The 17918-nt window shown below is 41.9% G+C and overlaps 2 protein-coding genes across 4 annotated transcripts in view; one reads left to right on the forward strand and one right to left on the reverse strand.

The window, feature by feature from the left end:
* Wdr89 (WD repeat domain 89) overlaps positions 1–11867 on the reverse strand; it is a 27531-nt gene extending 15664 nt beyond the window's left edge. Inside the window, exon 1 of one of the 2 annotated variants that reach the window (XM_010638754.3) lies at positions 11615–11867. The gene's annotated coding sequence lies outside the window, so the exon portion shown is untranslated. Of the gene's footprint in view, positions 1–11587 lie in introns of both variants that reach the window. The other variant, XM_033766876.1, reaches the window with a different exon arrangement.
* Positions 11868–14265: 2398 nt separating this feature from the next.
* The window catches only part of LOC104872507 (60S ribosomal protein L27a-like), an 89565-nt gene continuing 85912 nt past the window's right edge, over positions 14266–17918 (forward strand). For both annotated transcript variants that reach the window (XR_783202.2, XM_010638752.2), the window contains exon 1: positions 14266–14600. Coding sequence is in view for 1 of the 2 variants with exons in the window: in XM_010638752.2 (XP_010637054.1) it covers positions 14592–14600 (9 nt within the window). In the remaining variant the exon portion in view is untranslated. The remainder of the gene's footprint in view (positions 14601–17918) is intronic.

A 17918-nucleotide genomic window follows, 5' to 3' on the forward strand; every position in this document is an offset into this window, starting at 1 on the left:
CTGACCTGGAACTCACTATGTAGCCCAGACTGGTCTTGAACTCACAGTGATCCTCCTGCCTCAGCCTCCCGAGTGCTGGGATAACAGGCGTGCACCAACATGCCCGGCTTAAATAAATATTTGAAATAATATCAATTATGAGACACGATAAATTTAAAATAATTTACACCTTTCTCTTCTATTGCATTGATACTTGATTGATGATACTGAATAAAATCAATGGTGATAGGATGTAAGTTATCAAATAGTGCCAGGTACTGATTTTTGTTTTTTTGAGACAGGGTCTCCCTATGTAGTTGAGACTGACCCAGAACTCACTTTGTAGCCCAGGATGGTCTCGAACTCACAGTGATCCTCCTGCCTCAGCCTCCTGAGTGCTGGGATTACAGGCGTGTGCCACCACACCCGGCTCGCCAGGTACTGTTTTAAAGCCTTCAAATATTCCCCAGGAGGTACTTGTTATCTAATTCCACAGATGAGGACAGTGATACACAGATCAGTTAAACAACCCCAGATCAAATAGCTAGTAACTAGTCAGGGATTCAACCAAGTGAGATGTTTTTTTGAGACGGGGTCTCACTATGTAGTTGAGACTGACCTGGAACTCACAATGTAGCCCAGGCTGGTCTCGAACTCATAGCAATCCTCCTGACTCAGCCACTCGAGTGCTGGGATTACAGGCATGCGCCACCAGGCCCGGCTATTTTTATTTTTTTGTTAAGGGGGATCAAACTTGGGTCCTTGAGCCTGGGAGGCAGGCGGAATCACTGAGCTTCTCACTATGTAGTTGAGACTGACCTGGAACTCACAATGTAGCCCAGGCTGGTCTCGAACTCATAGCAATCCTCCTGACTCAGCCACTCGAGTGCTGGGATTACAGGCATGCGCCACCAGGCCCGGCTATTTTTATTTTTTTGTTAAGGGGGATCAAACTTGGGTCCTTGAGCCTGGGAGGCAGGCGGAATCACTGAGCTAAATCCCCCGGCCTAGAATTTGTTTTTAACCACTAGCTCTGAGGCAATTTAAACCGTTAGAAAGGGTGGGGATATGGCTCACCAGTGCTGTGCTCACTTGCCCAGCAGTGTGAGGCCCTGGGTTCCATCCCCAGCACCAACACAGTAGGAAGGGAGCGTCAATAAAATCACTGGCAGTGGTACCACATCTGCCTTGCAAGCCCAAGGTCCCGAGTTGAAACCCCCCAAAATAAACAAAATTAAAAAAAATAAAAAGCAGGAGCCATCATTTGTTTCAATGGCTACCTATTTAAACTAAGGGTGGCACACACCTGTAACCCCAGCACTCCGGAGGCTGAGGCAGGAGGATCGCTGTGAGTTTGAGACCAGCCTGGGCTACATAGTGAGTTCCAGGTCAGTCTCAATTACATAGTGAGACCCTGTCTCAAAAAACCCAGAAAATAAAAAAATAAAAATAAGGGAACACATTACCTGACACAATTGATACACATTACTAGAAAAAGATTTTTTCATTATGATGGTACATCAAGCTTCATCTTTTGAAGAGGTTTCTTCTACTCTATGAACACGTAGTGCTAAGTGAAGTGAAATCTGAAGGCACCCTAAAGTTAAACAAAAAACTCAAAAAGACTTTTTTAATTTTTGTTCCAGTCAACTTCTAAAAAGGCAAAATGGTGATAGAGCTAAAAAGACAAAAACAAAATACACATATCAGTAGAGTTCAAACAAACTCAAAGCTAAATGTGAACTTTTAAAGGTACTAGGAACATAAGCTTATATTTTGTTAGCCAATGAACTTTACATTAAAAAAATTTTTATATTAGTATGTTCACTGTAACAATCACAGTCATCACAGGTAATCTGTAACTGCACACAGTATGTCTTCATTTTTTTTCCCATTCCCCTCCCCTCCCCTCCTTTAACCCTTCACCCTCTCCCATTTACAAAAGTTGTTTCCATTTTTTCGCTTCCATTGTTTTTTTGTTTTTCCGTACCAGGGATTGAACTCAGGACCTTGCACTTGTGAGGCAGGCAGTAGAACCACTGAGCTAAATCCAGCTCTTCTTCCATTCTTTATTGTTTAATCCATTTTTCCTTGCCCCTGCCCCTTTGAACATATTCTTCCTAACTTTCCAACATCTGATCTCCATTATTCTCCTTATTTACCCTTTGGGTATCTCACACAAGAGAAATAATTACAACATTTAGACATGTGTATCTGACTGATTACACTTGAAATTATGGTCTTCAAGTGCATTCATTTCCTTAAAAATGTCTCAAGTTTATCCTTCTTTATGGCAGAGCAGTTCTCCATTGTATATTTTTAAAAACCTTACTTCCTTTATCCATTTACCTGTTCATGGGCATCTAGGCTATTTCAAAGGATTTAGCTGTATTACATATTGTGCTGCTATAAATATGGGTATGCATATATCACTGTGGTATGATGCTTTTAACTCCTTCAGGAAGATGCCAAGAAGGGGAATAGCTGGGTCAAATGGGGTTGTTTGTTTTTTGAGGAATCTCTATATGAATTTCCATAGTGGTTGTATCAATTTACACTCCCACCAACAAAGAAACACAGCCTCACCAGCATTTGCTATTGTCTGAGTTCTTGATAGCCATTCTTCCTGGTCTGAGGTGGAACCTGTGTTAATCTGCATTTCATGAATGACGTGATGTTGAACAGTTTTTCCTATTTAGTTGCTGTTTGTACTTCTGCATCTGGAGAAGCATCTGTTATTTCATATGTCCATTTGTGGATTGGGTCTTTAAATGGGGGGGGTCTGATTTGAGTTCTTTATATATATATATATATATATATATATATATATGCTAGGTATTAGCCCTTTGAGTAGCTGATAAAAATTTTTTCCCATTCTATGGGCTGTCTTTTCATTCTGTTGGTGGTCTTTTGCTGTGCAAAAGCTTTTCAATTTTATGTGATCCCAGATGTTGATTCTTTGCAATATTTCCTGTGTGATTGGGGTTTTGTTCAGTCTTTGCCTACGCCTATGTCTTCTAGAGCTTTACCTGTTCTATCTTCCAGCAGATAGTGTTTTTGTTTTAATATTTACACCTGTGATCCATTTTGATTTTAGGTTAGTGCATGGTGAAAAATATGGGTCTAGTTTCAATCTTTGGTATGTGGAAGGCCAGTTTTTCCAGCATCATTTATTAAAGAGGCTTTCTCCCAACTGCAAGTATCTTCCCCCTTTGTCAAAGATAAGGCAGCTGAGTGTGCTTGGAGTTGTTTCTGCAACTTCTACTGTGTTCCACTGATCTTTGAGTCTGTTTTTTGGCCAGTATCATGCTGTTTTTATCACTGTAGCTCTGTAGCATAACTTCTCGCTCTTGTTGCCAAGAATTTTATATTTTGCAAAGGACTACAGTGTTTATTTTGTTTGATTCTCACACTCTGTAAGTAGGACAATAAATTGTCAAATTACTCTTATTTTACAAACAAGCACACTAAAGCTCAGAAGTTATACAATTTGCATAGTCTCTGTATCTTCTGACTTGAAATATTTATCACAGATGCTTCCAAAAATTTTTATGCTTTATAATAACTTTTCAAGTTTTTTCATAACAAAATTAATGATTGGCCAAGAAAACCTAGACGACAATACGGAATACACACTGGAGTTTTATGAACTGGGCATGGTGGCATATGCCTGTAATCTCAGCACTCAGTAGGCTGAGGCAGAAGGAGCAACACAGGTTTGAAACCAGTCTGGTCTACATGGTGAATTCAAGCCCAGCCTGAACTACACAATGAGACAGTCTTAAAAAACACAACAAAAAAATAAGTTTTATGACCTTTAAAATGATAATAGTTTTGTCATATTCTGTACAATTTATCTAAACTAGAATGAACCATTTAGTCCTGCCAAAATGAACTTGGAACCCAAGTAAATCTGCATTTCAATCTAGGTGAATTCAATTTTAAATAGCAGAATGTGAAATAATGTGTCCCTCTAACAGCATGGATTGGGTATCCTTAAGCGGAAATGTTTAAATTTTTTGTTTGGTTTTGGTATCAGGGATCAAACTCTGGCCCTTTCACTTGCGAGGCAGGTGTCGGAACCACTGAGACAAATCCCTGGCTGTTTGAGACAGGGTCTCACTATGTAGTTCATCCTGGCCTCGAACTCATTATGTAGCCCAGGTTGGCCTCAAACTTGCAGTGATCCTACCTCAGCTTCCTGAGTGCTATGTGCTACTATGTCTAAGTGTTTTAGATTTTGAAATATTTCTATATACATGAGGTATCTTCGGAACAAGACCCAAGTCCAAGCACAAAATTAATGTTTCCCATAGACCTTATCCACATATCCAAAAGGTTAACTTTATACAGTATTTTTAGTACTTCTGTGCACAAGGTTTCATGGTGTGGATATGTCCACTTATGGCATCATGGCAACAATCACAAAGGTTCCAATTCTGGAGTATTTGGAATCAGGGATTCGCAATCTGTACTATTTTTCAAGAACAATAACAAAAAACCCAAACCAATAATTTCTAGGGTTCAATTTGCAGCACAGAAAAAAAAAAATCATTTCTAACTATCATTCATCTTGGTCACTGAATGCAAATTGCTAAAGCAGAAACAGAGGTCTGGTGAACCAAATATCAAATTTTGTTTTGTTTTTTATGGTGCTAGTAATTACGCCCAGGGTCTTCACAGAGCTATATCCCCAATTTTTATTTAGAGACAGGGTCAGTGAATTGTCCAGGCTGAGCTTGAACCTGGGATCACTGCGCTTCCGCCTACCCAGGGCTAGGATTAAAGCAATTCGCCACCACACCCAGTTGCAAGTGTGAACATTTAAAAAATAAGTGGAATAGGTTAGGTTTGGATTATTGAGAACTTTTAAAAATTATATAACTAGGCAATTTTAAAAAATGTCTCAACAAACTATACTTTACATATACAAAATTAAGATTTTTATTTTTTTTTTTTTTGTTACCGGGGATTGAACTCGGGTCATTGCACTTGCAAGGCAGGCTACCGAACCACTGAGCTAAATCCCCGCTCCCCTAAAAAATTAGTTTTGCATTAGACTTACCTGTTTTGAGGAAATACAAGCACCAGAGTAAAGAAGTTGAGAAAAAAATTTCTTCAGGAAAAGTTACTGAAATACTGTAGAATTTTTTTCCTTGTCCCCTATTTTGCATGAGTAACTTGACCTGGCCCCGGTAAATCCTACCTCATACTGGGGATCAAACTCAGGACCTCACAAGGCAGGTGCAGCACCACTGAGCTAAATTCACAGCCCAACATTTGGTCTAAGATACGTACTGGAAAAGTCTGGACTGGCTATCTACCTGCTCAGAAAGTGCAGAAAGAAACTCAACACAAGGAGAGATGAATGCCTAGCACCATTCCTGGCCTGTACAGCCCAACCCTGATCAGGGCAAAGGCTTTGTGCTGAGACCTGACAGCCACAGAGGTCTGGAACCTGCTTAGAAGAGACTCTGCCACACAGAGATGTCTTGAGACATCAGGACGACAATGCGGAGTTTAAAGGATGGAGAAACTAAGGGGTGGAAAATTCAAGGCTCGGGGCAAGTTCTAAGTAGCTGGCTAGTACATTACCACTATCACACAGCCTCATGTCACCAGCTAGGGACATTAGATTAGTTAAGTGTGTCTACGTGTCACATTCCAATGGAATCTGAGAAAATAATGTAGGTTACTTCCAGGCCTTGCCCACGAACTTCTCACATATGCTTCTCCTTGCCCTTTTCCCTTCCTACTCTCCATGTGAAAAAGAGGGCTTGGGCTAGCTCTGGCACCGTGCCTGCCTTGCAAGTGCAAGGTCCTGAGTTCGATCTCCAGTACCGGAAAAGAACAAAAACAAAATCAAGAGATGTCTAACTGCCTAGTTACTATGAATGTCTGGAGCTAGGTTTTCTTTTTCTTTCTTTTTGGATACTTTTATGGACACTACTAGTAGTATCCACACCAGTATAGTTGGTAACATATGCAACTCAATCAGATCACGTCTCCTGAAAATTATAAATTGCTTCCAGAGATGAGAAAGCAAGAGACGGCTGCGCTGTTCTGAAGAAAAACCACGGTTATCAGAGCTCCTGCCTTCTTGCCAGGGGCAGGATAGGAGAGGGTCATATTAATTTTCTCCTTAAAGCCTTCTTCATATTCTGATGGAACCCAGGGGGAAACGACTTGGTTGTTTAAATGTCTTCCTTACCATGAATTCTCAACACCTAAGGCCATGAAAACTATGAACACAGTAAACTAGGAAAGAAGTTATGATGTGATAAACAATTCTAAATGGCATTAATTATGAACATAGTACAAAACTGAATGCAAAGGTCACGTTAAACTTTAAGATAGAAGTTTAGAGTTCAATATTTTTTAGTCTTTTTGCTGGGCATGGTGACCCGTGCCTATAATCCTCACCCTGTGAAGCCAAGGCAAGGGAAATGCAAGCTTGAGCCCCACCTGGGCAACGTGGTGACTTTTTAAAAAAAACTGGGAGGAGCAACCCACTTTCCAAGTGTCCTCTCCTCTCCCTCTCAGGCAGGAGCTCTCACTCAACAAGTATTCCTTACTCTTAAAAAAAGGCTGGGAAACACAGCCCAGCCACAAAGCCCCTGCTTCAATTCCGAATACTGGGAATGTGGGTCAGATGCAGTGCATTTGCCTAGCATGCACAAGGCCCTGGGTTAGAGCCCCAGCAGCACAAAACAGATAAAAAACCTTTATTCCTCTAAAGTATTTTAGATTTCATGTTATCCACCATAGGAACATCCACTTACCTCTGTTTTTAAAGTCCAGTGGAAAAGGTGGAGAAGTACTAAACTGTGGTAATGTTGAAGAATTTTACTTTCTTCTCTTACAACTCCTATTAGATTTTAAGCTGTCATACCCTAGTATGGTTTACCCTTCTTTATACCCTTTGGGATAAGCTGAATAGCGGTCCCCAAAGACATGCAGGTGCTACCTCCTAGAACCTAAGAATGTTCCATCACAACAAAAGAGGCAGAGGAAGATCTGACTACAGAAGAGAAGGGGCCAGGAGGAGACACTGAAGTGATACAAGGAAGGGCTCAGAAGGAATAGACAGCCACTGGAAGGTCAAAAACAGTAGGAAAAGGGGTCGGGGACATAGTGGGCCCAGGATATAGCTCAGTGGCACCACACCTGCCTGGCAAGTACAAGTTCCTGAGTTGGATCCCTGGGAGAGGTGGCAGTAGGAAATGGATCCTCCTCTCAGAGCTTCCAAAAATAAATAGGCCTGCAACACCTCGAGTTTAACCCAGTGAAAATTATTTCAGCCTTCTAACCTCCAAAACAAAGATAGGTAGCACTGGTTTGCACATAATCCATTCTAAAACACTAGTAAACTGACTTAACATGGAGATAGTTCTGGTTCAGATGTACTGAAATTCTCTCATTTTTTGCTATCAAGTGAAAATAAATACATAGAATTCACCAAAAATGTAGTTTTCCAGCATTACAATGGAAATGCAAAAAAGCAGTGTCTTAAGTTCTACTTGTAATATTAGTGGCAGAGGAAGACAAGATTTAAAATGAAAACAAAGATATGACTTGAAACTTCACCAATACTAGGTGAGAGAAAAGAACTCAGAAACACAGTGATGTGGGCTGATCTGTTATTTCTTCATGCCACAGGGACCAGACTAAGGCAAGACCTCAAACCAGGCTTCTCACTCCTGCCCATAGGGGGGAAACCGTCCTTATCCCTGGACCAGCAGACTCAAGGTCCCTGTAGGCGGAAGAGAAATTTCACACTAGTGTAACCGGGCTTCAAGCTACTAGTTTCATTCTGTGCAGTAGTAGTTCAAATGCCACTCCAGGTGTGGCAGAAAAAATAGGAAAGACAGAAACATCAATAACTCACACATTCCATCGACTTTCTACTTGCTCATCACAGCTGGAAGAAGCAGTTCTTTAGTAATAACTCCGCAGTGAAGAATCTGAGGACGACTCACCCAGTAACTGCCTCCTACCCAGACGTCTTCCCACCGGATCCTTCTACCTTGGTAACAGTAATTCACTGCCAAGTATGTTGTATTCATTTTTTAAACAACTTCAATTTAGGAAAGAAAACGGAAGCAGTATTTCACACCGCTATCTTTATTTTACATCCGTCAAAGTGGAATGCCACGCTTAACTTGTTAGAGCGGAAGACAATACGCACAAGGGTAACAACGCTAATTCTGTTTCTTCCCAGGAAAATGAAAACACAAACGGCACCCCCGCTCCCAGAGACCCGCCACACCGTTTCGGAGATAAAAACCTAATTCAGTAAATAATGAAAAAAAAGAATAAGATAAGAAAGACCATGAGAGCAAGAAGCAATTTAAATATGTTCAGGGACCATTTTCATCTCCAGAATTAAGGATTATTTTAACGTTACATCATTGCCTTTTCTTTTACTTTCCTTTTTAGTTTTATTTTAGGATTCCCTATTTTTAATGTTCATACAGAGATTTCTTTAACTGAAATACCGAATAGTTTCTTTGAGTGAAAAATTATAATAGTACACAGGATCCTAATGAGATAATTAATAATGTGAAATAGGAAGTAAAGGGCTAAAGGTGTAGGGAAAGTGGGAAGGGCGGGGGAAAGGTAATAAGGGAGAGGAAAAAAATAGGAGAAACTGAAAAAATGGAAATAAAGTGTTTGTGAATGGGGAGGGGAGGAGGGTGTGAAGGGAGGGCAGGGACAAGGGGAAAAAATGAGAATCAAGACCTATTATGTAAAGGTACAGAACCCCAATGATGAATGTAACTGTAAGACTTGAATAGGCTAAAGTGCCTCCATGCTAATAGGCCAGACTGTGCTTCTTCATATGCTAATTGCTACCTTGGTTAACAGCCCGCCCAGGGGCAAATGGTTTGACAAAAGGTGACCCTAGAACATTTCCTGCATAAGATAAGCAATGTGTTTGCAGTCTTGTTCTGTGAATTCCCTGACTCTTTGTTTAGAAAAACCTTATAAAAAGTACCTCAGCCCCTGAGCAGTTGCCTCTCTGAGCCACCTGGCTCCGGGAGTGCCGTCTGGCCAGACTAATAAAGGTCTCTTTGCCATCTAGCCTGGTGTGTTCCTTCCTGGGTTTCTCGGTTCTCTGTCGTGTTCCCGGAGCCTCGCTGGGTGTTAGGGCCCAGCATCGTGGAGGCCTTTCGGCTGTTCACGCTCCGTGGAGTGGAAGTGAGACTTTAGGTCTTACATTAGGGCTTATCCAGTATAAAATCACAGGAGTTAAAATTGTGCAAGTATTTCAAAAAAATATTCAAGGGTAAATTAAAAAAATAAAAAAGACCTCCCTGTGATGTTAAAATTTAGAAAAGGACCCCTTTCTGACCTATATAGAAAGGGCCATATGAGTCACTTATAGTTACTCCCACAGCTATCAAGGTAGCTGAAACTCAGCTACACCACTCTAGAGTAAAACAGAATTCCAGGGAATCCGACTCCAGGAGGCCAAGAGACAACGCACTCAAAGCCCTGCTCTCACCACACCGGAAGCTGGTGAGTCTACGCACGGCTGAAGAAGGAGAACTACAATCTAGATATAGACTCTTATATTGTGTCATACTGTTATGAGTTATTATACTTCTAAATTAAGAGTTTATGAGCCTACAGATGATAAAAATATGAAAACTTTTTGTGCTCTGGGAATCCTAATCCGCAATTTAGCTGTCTAAGAGATGCCTTTACAAATTGCTGTGACCCCTTAGCTAAAAATTTAAAACAATGAATCAAGGATTTGATTCTACCTAAGATCAGTGGGGATTGTAAGACTTGAATAGGCTAAAGTGACTCCATGCTAATAGGCCAGACTGTGCTTCTTCATATGCTAATTGCTACCTTGGTTAACAGCCCGCCCAGGGGCAAATGGTTTGACAAAAGGTGACCCTAGAACATTTCCTGCATAAGATAAGCAATGTGTTTGCAGTCTTGTTCTGTGAATTCCCTGACTCTTTGTTTAGAAAAACCTTATAAAAAGTACCTCAGCCCCTGAGCAGTTGCCTCTCTGAGCCACCTGGCTCCGGGAGTGCCGTCTGGCCAGACTAATAAAGGTCTCTTTGCCATCTAGCCTGGTGTGTTCCTTCCTGGGTTTCTCGGTTCTCTGTCGTGTTCCCGGAGCCTCGCTGGGTGTTAGGGCCCAGCATCGTGGAGGCCTTTCGGCTGTTCACGCTCCGTGGAGTGGAAGTGAGACTTTAGGTCTTACATTAGGGCTTATCCAGTATAAAATCACAGGAGTTAAAATTGTGCAAGTATTTCAAAAAAATATTCAAGGGTAAATTAAAAAAATAAAAAAGACCTCCCTGTGATGTTAAAATTTAGAAAAGGACCCCTTTCTGACCTATATAGAAAGGGCCATATGAGTCACTTATAGTTACTCCCACAGCTATCAAGGTAGCTGAAACTCAGCTACACCACTCTAGAGTAAAACAGAATTCCAGGGAATCCGACTCTAGGAGGCCAAGAGACAACGCACTCAAAGCCCTGCTCTCACCACACCGGAAGCTGGTGAGTCTACGCACGGCTGAAGAAGGAGAACTACAATCTAGATATAGACTCTTATATTGTGTCATACTGTTAAGAGATGCCTTTACAAATTGCTGTGACCCCTTAGCTAAAAATTTAAACAATGAATCAAGGATTTGATTCTACCTAAGATCAGTGGGGATTGTAAGACTTGAATAGGCTAAAGTGACTCCATGCTAATAGGCCAGACTGTGCTTCTTCATATGCTAATTGCTACCTTGGTTAACAGCCCGCCCAGGGGCAAATGGTTTGACAAAAGGTGACCCTAGAACATTTCCTGCATAAGATAAGCAATGTGTTTGCAGTCTTGTTCTGTGAATTCCCTGACTCTTTGTTTAGAAAAACCTTATAAAAAGTACCTCAGCCCCTGAGCAGTTGCCTCTCTGAGCCACCTGGCTCCGGGAGTGCCGTCTGGCCAGACTAATAAAGGTCTCTTTTACCATCTAGGCTGGTGTGTTCCTTCCTGGGTTTCTCGGTTCTCTGTCGTGTTCCCGGAGCCTCGCTGGGTGTTAGGGCCCAGCATCGTGGTGGAGGCCTTTCGGCTGTTCACGCTCCGTGGAGTGGAAGTGAGACTTTAGGTCTTACAGTAACTGTATTGTATACCTCGATTGCACCAATAAACTCAATAAAAAGAAAAAAAAACCTAATTCGGGGAAGCTGGATTTAACCCAACCTCACCCAGGTGGTGCCATTTCATAAAACCATAAACTTACTTAGAAAACCAGAACTTAGCTCGACCCATCACCCTGACCCACACTGTCCTCTGTCCCGTCACTCTTACCCACGTCTCCTAACCCAGAGCCCGTACCAGAACCCCGAACCGCCCCCCGCCGCACGGCCGCCGGAGCAATAAAAGCTCCCCGTAACTCTCGGTGCGACCGGTTACCGCGTCAGCGTCGCTCCCGGGACCTCAGCGCCCACTTCCGGAGAGCCCCGCACGAGGCCCACCGCAGGCGCTCCCGGCCTCCGGAGCTCGGCGACACCGGCTTCCTAACCAAGCGGGCACCGTACTGAGTCCCTAGCCCAGCCCGTTCCTTGAGAGAATAGAAGCAGCGACTCCCACCCAGAACTGAAGGAAAAGCGGGCGCACCTGGCTCAGGCCCGACGACCGGAACTGCTCTCTGCCTCTCCAGCGCTTCAAAGCGCAAAGGAAAAGGCACCGGATTGGTCGGAAGCAAGAAACGGGTCACACCGCCCAGGCAACGAAAGAGGCGGGGCGTAGAGGCACAGGGAGCTTGCCGGGAGGTGATCTGTCTTGCTTGCTCCCGATTGGACGACAGCAGGATACCTGCGCCTGCGTAGATCCAACTTCCGCAAAGCGCCACACAGCACCGCCCAATACGCTAATGTTAATTGAGGTTTCAAGGATTCCATTGGTTGTGATGGGCTATTTTGACCAATAAAGAGCAAGACTAAGAGAAGGTTCCGCCTCTTCCTCTGTGGACCGGATATTCGTGTTGCTCTCTGGCTATTTGCGTTTTCACCTGTAGACGTTAGCGAGCGCGTGTACTGCTTCATTTTTGGCGTAATTTTATGTATTTATTTTATTGTACCGGGGATTGAACTCGGAAACTTGCGCTTGCAAGGCAGGCGGCGGAACCACTGAGCTAAATCCCCGGCCTGAGGTAGAAAATTTTTATGGCAACTGGGAGGTTTCTACTGAGGGCTTGAAATATGTTGGTTCTCAAAAGCGAGCCCCAGACACTACAGAGGCTCAGAAAGCCTCGAAAATAACATAGCTCTGAACGCAGAGTGAGCAGTCCTTCACGCTCTCCCTGGTGGGAGTTCTCTGGCTGCCATTGGAGGAGCGAGTTATCCATTCGGAGGTAGCCCCGCCTCGGCCCCGGGGAACTCTGGGATTTGTAGTCTGCGGTTTTTCGCGTCGTGTAGTTTGAAGTGTGGTTGTTTGCTACTAAGATTATCTTTATTGTTGATAACACCCGGTGGCGTTTCTGTGGCTCGGATAACCGTTATGTTTTTTACCTTTTGATTTAAAAGCAAAAACATTTAGGGGAAATGGAAAGATTTTGATTGTGTTCGTAAAGGATAAATGTTAGTGCTTCCAGCAAATAAATGTTCTACCGACTGCGGCGGCTGGCGCTCCGCTAGACATTCGTGTTTACTGTATAGTGTACTGATTGTTTCCAGCGTTCTTGCCATCAGAATACAATGTCTTTGATGTTCATTTTGATGTCCTCTTGAGAATATTTTAACATTTCCCTAAATTAGGAATTATGCACAGGATGGCATGGATAGCAGCTGTTTAACAGAAATCAAGTATTGCTAGGACAGGAACCAGAACGGGGTGCTGTCCGGACAGGAGAATGGTGCTGTAGTTAGGGTGCCCAGTGTGACCAACGCCAGAGGACGCACACTGTATGTAATGAAAGATTGTAGTATGAAATCTGGTCTCGGCCTTTATTGAGACAGCGATTCATTTTTGCATCCAGCAAATGTAAAAATCAATTTTTAAATACCAAAACTTTCCTGAGTAGATCATCATCGTAACGGATTTTAATTTTTTTTCCTATTTAATATGTAATGAGAACTGTCTGGTTTGCGTAAGGAAAACACACACACACACACACACACACACACACACAGTGATTTGGGATATATAACAGTTTTGTGGCCTGGCATGATGACACATGCCTATAATCCCAGCACTCGGGAGGCTGAGGCGGGAGGATAGTCACCAGCTCCAGGGTAGCCTGAACTACTCAGCCAGACCCTATCTCAAAAAACAAAACAAAACAAAATAAAGAGTTCCATATTTCTAAATTACAAATTAAGTACACTTTATAGGGTTAAAACTAAGCAAAAACTACTTTTATAACTGATACTTGGGATCCTTGCATTTTGTTTAAAAAATCAAAGAATCTTAAAAATCTTTTTCAAAATGATGAGATTTAAGGTTGTAAACAAAACATTACAGATGTAGCTCCTTATATTGCCAATAAATGAAGTACCAAATTAAGTGTAATCAACACTATATTTCTCCTTTTAATACTCCGATGTATTATGTGACATGTAGATATAGTGACAATCACACAGGCAGAAAAGCAAACTATTTTAATGCTTTTCATTAGCGTTTTAATGGAATTTTCCTTCTGCCTTCTATTTTACTTTGCTCTTCTGTTTTATATCAGTGATCGAGTTGGGACAGACGTTAAATGTCATGTGACTAAGAGTAAAATATATTAATTCTTATCAAGTTCCTGCAGAGGTTTAAGATATCAAGGCTGTTACTTTGGTTAGCAGTGTTAACTGAGTGATAAATCAGCTGACTGAATTATGGGCACTTTTGTCTGATCTGTATTAACCTAAATGTAAGATTTCATCCAGTAGGCTTGTGGAAGTCCCCACAGTGATCTTTTTCATTTCATGTGCAGGGTATTTGTGTATGTATATGGGCATGTTTTTTTTTCTGTTGGATACATATCAAAAGGTTAAATTATTGATTCCTATGATAACTATTAACATTTGGGGTGGTTGTGCTGGGGAGTGAACCCGGGGCCCCAAGAGTCTAAACAGGGTTTATCACTGAACTGCCTCCCTACCCTAAGTGTTCTGTTCTTTTTTCTTTCTTTGTATTGAGAATCAAAATCAGGTGTACTCTACCACTGAACTAGATCCCAATCCCCTGCCTTTTAAAATTTTACTTTGAGATAGGATCTCAGTAGGTTGCCCAGGTGGAACTCACATTTGATGTCCTCCTGCCTCAGGTTCCCTCAGTGCAGGATTACAGGTGTGTGTCACCATGCTTGGCTAAGTGTTCCATTTTGAAGATAAAATACTTTAGTTATGGTAATTTGTTGAGAATTAAATCCACATCGAAGCAGGCACAATTATTGCTTTTAACAGTGTGGATGCCTGAGTCATTTTGTTTGTTTGTTTGTTTGTTTATCACAGTGTCTCACTATGTAGCCCACAGCGATCCTCCTGCCTCAGTCTGAAGTGCTGGGATCACAGGCGTGCGCCACCACACCCAGCCACTGAGTCCTCTCTTTACACCAGCTGTTGCTCAGTAATTTAAGGAGAGTGAAATAAATACAAGGTATCCTGAGATGGAGGAGGTGAGCATTAGAAAATCTATTTGTATATACTTTTTGGTGTAATTTTGTTTCTATTTCTGTTTTTTAAAATTACATATAAACAATATAAAGCTTTAGGTATATGTGTAAAATATATTTATGTTGATAAATATATTTATTGAAAAATATAAATATATTTATTGAAAAATATAAATATATTTATAAGGGTAAATTTCTTTATTGAGAACCATGTGAGAAAGAACTCACTGAGGTCAATGGTTTAGGACAACTGCAGTTTAAAATAAAAGTCTTGGGCCGGGATTTAGTTCAGTGGTTCCACTGACTGCATCACAAGCACAAGGGTCCCAAGTTCGATCCCCAGTGCCATAAAAATAAAAATAAATAAAATAAAAATCTGTGGGAGAGAAGTCAAAGCAGAAGACACATATGTTTTTATAACCATCTATTCAGAAGGAGAATTACCAGGTCATGGTGATCTAGGCTTTAATTCAAGCACTCAGGAGGTTGAGGCAGGAAGACCATAAGTTCAAGGACAGCCTGGACTATATAATGAGATTTTGTCTTGGAAAAAAAAAAACCCTGAATTTTCATTTCCAAGTTAGAAAAATGAAAGGAAAGGGGCTGGATACTTCCATTTTTTTTGTTTTTGGGACAGTAAGTTACCTGGGCTGGGCTCAAGCTTGCAATCTTCCTGCCTCAACCTCTCAGAGAGCTAGGATTGTCACTGGGTTTGGGGGTTCTGGAGTCTCCTTCAGGAGATGGTTTCCAGGATCTTTCTGTCCTGAACAAAGAATCAGTTGAGATAAGTGCAAACGGTAGCGAAGTTTCACATTAATGAAGGATAAAAGAAAGAAAGAAAGAAAGAAAGAAAGAAAGAAAGAAAGAAAGAAAGAAAGAAAGAAAGAAAGAAAGAAAGAAAGGCTCTGCAGAGCAAATTTGGGCTGAGTAAAAGTAGGAAAACAAGTGCACCCTACATCTCCTGCAGCATAAAGGCAAGAGAGAGCACAGTAGCTGGCTGAGAGCTCAGTGTGGATGGATGGCCCTTTTGTATCACCACTCCCGGGGCTGGGTCAGGTCCAAGTTATCCTACCAAAAACTTGCTCTAGTTCTTGGGAGAAGTCCACCTGCAGGGCTTTGGGATCTGTTTTGCCAGTGTGGCCCAGGATTTTGTAATTAACAGGTCACGCCTAATCCCAGCCAGCCTGCCACACTGGACCTTTGCCTCAGGGTTACAGGCATGTGCCGCTATACCTTCTCTCTGATTTCTTTTCTTAAATTGAACTTGTAAGTAAAGAGCTACCAGAGATTTTTGTTTGGTTTGATATAGTTTTGTAGCTCGAGATTTGAGTTTAGGAGCACTAAGCTACGTCCTCCAATCCTTTTTATTGTATTGGGAGACAGTCTCAATAAGTTGCCCAAGCTGGCGTCAAACCTATAATCTTTCTGCCTCAGCCACCCAGGGAGATGGGATTATGGGTGTGGGCTACCAAACCTGGCTCCAAAGTTTAAGAAATAGTTTTAAATTGCAATATGAAGAGTTTAAGCCATAGTTTAAGAAACCGTTTACCATTCAAAATTATATAAAATATGCAATATAAAAAAACCACAAAGAAGAAAATATACTAAAGCCCTAATTGTACACAGTACTGCTTGCAAGTTCTCGGGCTCAGTCACTGTGTAAGGGCTGAAACAGAGAAACAGAAGTAGTAGAGATACATGTGAGAGCTTTTTCTTCACCAAGGAATTGGTTACACAATTGTTGGGAGCTGGCTGGTTAAGTCTAAAGTCTGGAGGAGGCCTGCAGGAAATGCACGCTGAAATTCTCAGGAACAATGCTGTAGTCCAAGAATTCTTTGGCAAACCTTTTCTGCTCTAAGGATCTTTTAACTGACTGAATCAGGCCCACTCAGATTATCTAGGATAATCTGCTATACTTAAAGTCTACTCATTGTGACGTTTGAGGAAAGGGGTACTGGAGATTAAACCCATCATCATCTTTTTGTTTTGTTTTGGCTTTGTTTTTTTGTTTTTTGGGACAAGTTCTTGAATCTGGCATCCTCCTGCCTCAACCTCCCAGAGCACTGGATCACAGACGTGTATCACTACACTGGACTTGATTGTGAAATCTTTACCACGTGTATAAAATACCTTCCCAGCAACACATGGCTTAGTGTTTGGTTGAATAACAGGAGACTACAGCTTAGGCACATTGATTCTGCTTCTCAACTTGAAAATTGATTATGACAATCACATATATAGAACTTCAAGTCAGTCATTCGAGCGTGAGATTTGAGACTTGGAGCTTATTCCAGAGAACTGGATTTGACATTTTACCTTTTATTTGTGGGTTACTGTAAGCGTATAAAATGTATAGACCAAGCCTATTTCTGCTTCTCTGGTAAAAATACATCTGATATGAACAGCCTTAGCCTCAAATCCCACCCCAGCCTTGGCTAACTCCCTGCCACATCCCTCTGACCGTCCTTGAGACCCGGCCCTTTGAAGGCTCCATCTCCGGTCCGAAGCACCGTATTCCATTGTCGGAATTTGAACTGCAGAGCTCCTAGATGGTTTTCCAGTGCATGGAAGCCCCACACCCCTGCATGCGCGCTACTACGTGAGGAGTCCCTGCTGCAAGCCAGGAACTCTGGCGCCTCTGGAAATGTCAACAAGATGCCCTTGAAACCAGAGGCCCCGTGGCACTGGGGACAGCCTGTGACAGGTGCTGGCTGGTTTTATACCAGGGAGTATAAACTGCTCTTTCCAAGATAAGAGGTAGTGGTGGTTTATTCCTTCCATTTTTTGTTTTGTTGTATTTGCTACTGGGGATCGAACTTGGCACCTTGTGCTTATGAAGCAGGCAGTGGAACCACTGAGCTAAATCCCCAGCCCTTCAGTTTTAAAATGAACCAAGTTCAATCCCTGGTACCAGTAAATAAATAAACACAAATAAAGTGAACTTCCTACTGGCTATTTTAGTTTATACAGATAAAAAGTTGGGGAAGAGGTGGGGCTAATACTGGAACTGAGAGTTATGTTCATCAAAAATGCCATTTCCAGAAGGCCTTCTTACCAGCTACTCACAGTGGTGAACTGAATGGCTTAGGCTGCATATTCTTCTCTTGTTACTTTGAAGTTAAAAGAATGAACAAATAGTGAAATAGCGCCAAATGAGTGGAGTTAGAAGAAAAAGGCCAGAGCATATGAAAAACCATTCTCTGGGGCTTCTGATTAAGAATTAGGATATGAGAGGGCCAGGGATTTGGCTCAATGGCACTGCCTGCCTTGCAAGTGCAAGGTCCTGAGTTCGATCCTTGGTACAAAAAAAAAAAAAAAAAA

Source organism: Fukomys damarensis, unplaced genomic scaffold, assembly GCF_012274545.1.
Source record: "Fukomys damarensis isolate Sample0158 unplaced genomic scaffold, DMR_v1.0_HiC HiC_scaffold_21, whole genome shotgun sequence".
Lineage (NCBI taxonomy): Eukaryota > Metazoa > Chordata > Mammalia > Rodentia > Bathyergidae > Fukomys > Fukomys damarensis.